Source organism: Pogoniulus pusillus, chromosome 7, assembly GCF_015220805.1.
Source record: "Pogoniulus pusillus isolate bPogPus1 chromosome 7, bPogPus1.pri, whole genome shotgun sequence".
Taxonomy (NCBI): Eukaryota; Metazoa; Chordata; class Aves; order Piciformes; family Lybiidae; genus Pogoniulus; species Pogoniulus pusillus.
The window spans coordinates 36,216,965-36,224,032 of record NC_087270.1 but is presented as its reverse complement, the minus strand read 5'-3'; the positions used below and the strand labels follow the sequence as shown (position 1 = coordinate 36,224,032).

Sequence of the window (7,068 nt, the reverse complement as noted above, 5' to 3'; positions counted from 1 at the left end):
CAATTCCATAGCACAAAGCTGCCCAGTGGTGAGGGCACTCTCTCTAAAAGTTGCAAATGAGGCAGCCAAACTTGCATCTCTGGCATCTGATGACTGTTGTTGCTGCAGGTCCCCAAGTGCTGGACTCTGGGTGCTCTGTGCTACCAGCATCCCTTATACAGTGCCACTAGGGAGCCATATTTGAGCTCCATCTAAGACTCCATCAAGCTCCGTGGGGGTCTGAGCACCCTTGAAGACGCTGGGCAGCTTTGCTGAGTCTGAGACTCTGTGGACAGATGCCCCCTGGGCTGCAGGGCCTGAGGTCTGGCCGAGTCTCCTTCTCCTCCCTGAAAGAGGTCTAACCTACAGCCTGAACTTGACACATCTATCAGCTCAGATTCGTGTGCTGTCTTCTGAACAAAGCACCGACACAGAAAGGAGTCCTCTCCCTGTATCTTATTCGGCCTGTAGAATTCAATTGCCAGCACACATCACTTCCAACAGACAAAGAGCATGGCTTGACCTGTTCCCCTAGACCAGATAAATCAACAGAAGTTGAATTTAGAAGCCCTAACAACTGCAGCAAACTGCTTATAAACGAGTTACAGGGCAACAATTACCTATTGAAGTTTTTTAGATGAGAGAAGCTCTCTTTTCATGGATGAAAAATGAATTACATTAGATAAATTAATTATTTGCTGCAGATTATTCATCTTGCTCCTGTTGCTTGCTGTTCTGCAGTATGTCTGATAAAAAACATCAGTCATGTAAGCCTGTCTTGATCTTTTCAGCTACAAACCCAAGATTTTAATTCGTTATGATTTCCCTGACCCTTCTTTGGATCATTTGCATTTGTCAAAGTGGATTTAAAATGCTACCAGATCTCTAACATGTAACAGGCACACTGAAAGGTGTAAAGAACTCTGAAAAGGTGCAAGACAAGGGAGAACAAAGTGTGAGGATTTTAGCAGCAGCACTAAGTGAAGCCTTTATAAGGACTGATCTGGCATTTCAAAAATAGTTTCTTCCCAACCTTTTGAGAATGTGCTGAGATTTATCATTTGAGAGGAGCTGATTTCACCTTTCAAAGTGAACAATGTATGTACTAATCCTGTGTGCCTGTTTTGTAGGTGTTTGTTCTGTAAAACTAGAGAGTGAGGGGAAAAAAAAACCTTTTTGGAAATGAAGATGGTGCTTTCTGTGTCAGCCATACTGGACCACACATTGACTTCTGGACTGCTCAGTTCAAGAGAGATGTTGAGGTGCTGGAAGGTGTCCAGAGAAGGGCAATGAAGCTGGTGAGGGGCCTGGAGCACAGCCCTGTGAGGAGAGGCTGAGGGAGCTGGGGGTGTGCAGCCTGCAGAAGAGGAAGCTCAGGGCTGACCTCATTGCTGTCACCAACTCCCTGAAGGGAGGCTGTAGCCAGGTGGGGTTGGTCTCCTCTGGCAGGCAAGCAGCAACAGAAGAAGAGGACAGAGTCTCAAGTTGTGCTGGGGGAGGTCTAGACTGGATGTTAGGAGGAAGTTCTTGCTAGAGAGAGTGATTGGCATTGGAATGGGCTGCCCAGGGAGGTGGTGGAGTTGCCATCCCTGGAGGAGTTCAAGCCAAGCCTGGATGGGGCACTTAGTGCCATGGTCTAGTTGACTGGCTAGGGCTGGGTGCTAGGTTGGAGTGGATGATCTTGGAGGTCTCTTCCAACCTGGTTGATTTTATGATTCTATGATTCTTATCTTCACCTGGAAAAAAGCCAGAAGGTCACTGGAATGAATTGTTGATCAAAGACAGGAAGTGACTGAGATGGTTAAATCTAAGGTTTTAAACCTGAAGAATTTGTTTAAGCAGCCTGACAACATTTTAAACACAGCTTTCCCAGACCCCAGTTTAGTTTTGCAAGAACTAGTAACTGGTGTTCTATTTCACATTCTCTCCTCTGCAAATATGTCTTTGCTATTGAGATCTTAAAATCTAGTCTACTGAAGTAAAGATATACCATTTGTGACAGTGGACAAGAAAGTCCCAGATGGGTAAATATTTATTACCTAGCCTATGAAACTTAGGATTTTTCCACATCTCCAAGGTATTTCTCTTGTCTCAAGAAGTTTTCAACTCTCAGTAAACTCATATGTACCTGGAAAAAAAATTCAAAGCACATTTTGTATTGCACCCACACTATGCAGTAACCTCAGGAACACATGAAGGTGGCACTGGCCTCTAGAGATTAACAGTGTGACTCAGGTGCAGACTAATAAATACCCTTTTCTTGACTCTGTCACTTGAATAAAATAACCAGCCCCTGTGGTTATGGTTTCTTGTCTTGTGTATTGTTCTGCACTTAAAACTGCAAGTGGCATTTGAAGATTACGAAGCTGTGGTTCTTCCATGGCTTTTTTGTCCCTGTGAGGCTGAATGATGATGTTATTTCAGTCCCTGGGTGACCATAACAGAGCAGTAAAACTCCACTTCCCTTGACTTTAGTTTTTGCATCAGAAATTTGTGTGTGTGTGTGTGTGACAGACAAAGAGACAAGTTTGCCTTCCTCTACTTCACAGATTTCATGCAGATATTCCTCTATTACAAACTCTCTTCTTCCCTCTCACATTTTCACTCTTCTCAGTCATGCAAGAACTCAGGGACAAGGAAGGTCATTGGAAGGTCTGGGAAGGAGCTGGATCAGTGATTTTAACTCATGGCTTGTGCACTCTCAAGCGCTACCTCCAAGGGATATTTATAAGATATGTGAGGCCCTGCACATAGAATCACAGAATAAAACAGGTTGGAAGAGACCTCCAAGATCATCCAGTCCAACCTAGCACCCAGCCCTGTCCAATCAACTAGACCATGGCACTAAGTGCCATACTCCATGCCAACATGACATCCAGTGCACAACCTCTTAACAAGGCCCCTTAAGTTTTTGTCAAGCCTCCTCTTCTTCAGTCTACAACTACCTGAAAGGAGGTTGTAGGCAGGTGGGGGTTGGTCTCTTCTCCCATACACCCGGTGACAGAACAAGAGGAGACAGTCTCAGACTGTGCCAGGGCAGGTTTAGGTTGGATGTTAGGAAGACTTCTTCACAGCAAGAGTGATTTGCCATTGGAATGAGCTGCCTGCAGAGATGGTGAAGGTATTTAAAAGGAGACTGAATAAGACACTTAGTGCCATGGTTTAGTTAATTAGAAGGTGTTAGATGATAGGTTGGACTCAATGATCTCAGAGGTCTTTTCCAACCTGGTTAATTCTGAATATAGGATGAACAACTTCAACTCTCTTAGCCTTTCTTTGTAGGAGAGATACTCAAGTCTTGTGATCACTTTTGTGGTCCTCCCCTGGGCTCTCTCTATCAGGTCCATATCCTTCTTTTGTTGAGAGCCTCAGACCTGGACACAGTACTCCAGGTGAGGCATCATCAGAGCATAGAGTGACAGAATCACCTTCTTTGATCTGCTAGCACACTTCTTATGATGCAGCCCAGGATGTAACTGTCATCTTATTAACTGTGGGTTTTGCTGGATCAGAGCCCTCAGGACCCACTAAAATGGACTGCATAATCAGATCAGACTTAAGAATTCAAGAGCAGGGTGATAGGTCTTTCTGCCTGTGGGAGTCCAGGGAACAAATGTCCATCAAACTCTGGAATTTGAAGGAAAACAATTTAAAAAGCAATGCTTGTTTTTCTGTTTCTACTTGTGACTTGCTGGGTGCACTACAAAACACTACTGCTAGTCAGTAGCATTCACTGAGAAATCATCATAGATGTAAATTACTCACACCCTGATCGGTGTCAGTTGATAACAGATCAGAAACTAATGACTAAAACTAAGGACAGAGATCCCAGGGAAGTGTGTACAGAGTGGAGGCAATGCAATCTTGTGTGTACAGAGTGGTGCAATGCAAACTTTGTGGTCTCTGCTTGATTCTCACTGACACCAGTTCAAATCTACAGTAACTCAGTGTCCCGACAGAGAGTTATTCGAGACTTGCTCGAGCCTTGCTGAGAGCAGGATTTATACCATGTATTCCAAAACACAGTGTTTTTCCTTTGGCTTCTGCCATCAGAAGAAAAATGTTTGAGGTGTTTCTGCAGCTCTGGATGACTTTCTGCACGATCATGTTTTATATTCGATCTCAAAACCTGATCTTAAAATACACCCACAGCGGCGTAGAAACGCGGCTTGGTAGAGCTAGGCAGGCGTATAAATAGCTGAGCTGCGTTTTCTGCGAGGTTAGTGCTCTGCTGGGTTTCACCAGAAGAGGGTAGAGTTTGGAAAGGACTCCTCGCAGCCTGCGCTCCCTATTGTGTTGGGAAACAGCAAGGGGAAAACAAGCTCAAGTTTCTCCTCTGCACGCCTGCACCGGCTGACGGCGTGTAAGAGTCAGCGAATAAACTCTGGAAGACCTTAAAGTAGAAAGAAAATGGGAGAGCAACCCAAAATTCAGTAGCGGCTTTCTAGGGAGGTCTGTGGAATCGAAGAGAGAAACCGCAACAGTTTTCTGTGGGCTCACCCTGCCGATTGTCTCTCTGAGAGCTGTCACTCACTGCACGTTGCGTTAATCACAGCGCAGGATTTACCTCTCAGCCGTGACCTCCAACCTGTGAATGAATAGCACTTGCAGAGAGAGCATGGGACCCGAAAAGACTCTCAACCACTGAACAGCGGGGTGAGTTTTCTTAAATGGCTTCTTCTCTTTCAAATCTGCTGGATTTGAGCTTTCTAAGAGCCAGCTTGCAGGCACAGCAGCTGATGACTTGTCTTTTCCCTGCAGCTTGTTGCATACCTCGCAAGGCTTTCCTGACCGCAGGTTTATTTCCATAACCTTTCCCATCACAACTACGGGGCAGTTAGGTAAACGTTTGTAGTCGAGCTGACTTGGTGCTGGTTTGCTTTCATGAGGAATTAAAAACTACAAAGCTTTGAAACCAAGCAACAGGCTAGAAGTCAAATAAAAGCGAATACAATTGAAATGGCAGGTGACTCGAGTTTTCCAGATGTGGACAGTGATGGAGCAGAAAAAAATGAAGAAACAGTGATTGTAGTCAATGTTGGTGGGGTAAGGCAGGTGTTTTATGGAGATAACCTGAATCAGTATCCAGAAACACGACTGGCAGAGCTGCTCAACTGCTTGTCAGGGGGATATGATAGTATATTCTCGCTCTGTGATGACTACGATCCTGGAAAAAGAGAGTTTTACTTTGACCGAGATCCAGATGCTTTCAGATGCATTGTTGACGTATACTACTTTGGGGAAATTCACATGAAGAAAGGAATATGCCCCATATGTTTCAAGAACGAAATGGAATTTTGGAAAGTGGATCTAAAATTTTTGGATGACTGCTGCAAAACTCATCTAAGTGAAAAAAAGGAGGAACTGGAAGAAATAGCCCGAAGAGTGCAACTGATTCTGGATGACTTGGGAGTAGATGCCTCAGAAAGCCGTGGGAAAAGGTGCCAAAAATACATCTGGAAATTTCTGGAGAAACCAGAATCGTCTTACCCAGCTCGAGTGATTGCTGTTCTGTCCTTCCTGTTTATTTTGATCTCCTCCATTGTGATGTGTGTCGGGACCATCCCAGACCTGCAGATTGTAGATGCAGAGGGGAACCGTATGGAGCACCCGACTCTGGACAACATAGAGACAGCCTGCATAGTCTGGTTTACCATGGAGTATGTGCTAAGGCTAATCTCCTCTCCCAACAAACTCCACTTTGTCTTGTCTTTCATGAACATTGTAGATGTGCTAGCCATACTTCCCTTCTATGTCAGCCTGACTTTGACCCACTTGGGAGCCAAGCTCATGGAGCTGAGCAATGTCCAGCAAGCTGTCCAGGCGCTGCGCATCATGAGGATCGCCAGGATTTTCAAGCTTGCACGGCACTCCTCAGGCCTCCAGACTCTAACATATGCCCTGAAACGCAGCTTTAAGGAGCTTGGGCTGCTCCTCATGTATTTAGCTGTTGGAATCTTTGTCTTTTCTGCCCTGGGTTATACCATGGAGCAGAGTCACCCCGAAACTTTATTTAAAAGCATCCCACAGTCATTTTGGTGGGCAATCATTACCATGACCACAGTTGGATATGGAGATATATACCCTAAAACAACACTAGGAAAACTGAATGCTGCCATCAGTTTTCTTTGTGGAGTGATAGCGATTGCCCTTCCTATCCATCCCATCATTAACAACTTTGTCAGATACTATAACAAGCAGAGAGTTTTAGAAACAGCTGCCAAGCATGAACTGGAGCTGATGGAGCTAAACTCAGCTGATGGGAAAGCCACAGACTGCAAGAATGAACTAGAGGATCTTGCAAGGGAAGGCAAGGAGGCTCCTTTTTATAGCAGCCGGCTGAAGGTCTCCCACAGTGACACCTTTATTCATCTCCTGTCAGAAGAGAAACACTATAGGACCAGGCTTCAAAGCTGCAAATAAACTGTGAGCTGTTGTCAGTGCTAAGCTATTGACTGGGACAAGCTGACAGTTGACTGTGGAAAAGACTGGAGGGATCTGTAAAAGTTGGGAGGGAGCTCTGCTTTGCTTTTCCAACGTGAATATATGTTAACCCCATGGTATCTCCATGAAGAGTTGGGTAAGACTTTGCTGCTATTACTCAAAATAAAATAATAGGATTCCATTGAGATCAGACTGCTTATAATAAGTGTGTTCTGACAGAAACCATTTGTAACTATTCTGGAGGCTGAAAAGTCCTTCCTGATGGGTAAAGGTTTGATGATTTGAATGTGCAGCATTGCCACGTCACAACTCTGTACCTGTGACAATAAAGCACAGCATCACACAGTTTGTGTCCTCCAGGCTGTCTTCAATGCCTTTACAGCTAGGAGAACTGCTCCTAAAAAAAAAAAATTAAAGCAGACTCTCATTCATATTAGATTCAGGTTTACAGTAAAAACATTCTGAGCAGTTTCACCCTAGAGCTACTGAAACTGCAGAGTATTAGAGTCAATGAATGGCTTCGTTGCCGTAAAATGGGATTTGGGCTCAATGTTTTGGGCAGGTCTCTGTTCCTCTTTCCCAAAAAGTGATACATTTCAGTGGGGCATTGAGCTGGGTTTTTTTTTAGGCAAAGGCAAAGAAAAG

General features: G+C 44.6%; 1 protein-coding gene across 1 annotated transcript; it reads left to right on the top strand.

The window, feature by feature from the left end:
* Positions 1–4,938: 4,938 nt before the first annotated feature.
* On the top strand, positions 4,939–6,769 carry KCNF1 (potassium voltage-gated channel modifier subfamily F member 1). Its single transcript, XM_064146455.1, has one exon. It carries the CDS (start codon positions 4,939–4,941, stop codon positions 6,400–6,402), a length of 1,464 nt encoding a protein of 487 aa, XP_064002525.1. The 3' UTR covers positions 6,403–6,769.
* The last annotated feature ends 299 nt before the right edge of the window (positions 6,770–7,068 follow it).

Excerpts from the sequence above, each read along its gene's own strand:
- KCNF1 (XM_064146455.1), top strand. The coding sequence starts at position 4,939 with ATGGCAGGTGACTCGAGTTTTCCAGATGTGGACAGTGATGGAGCAGAA.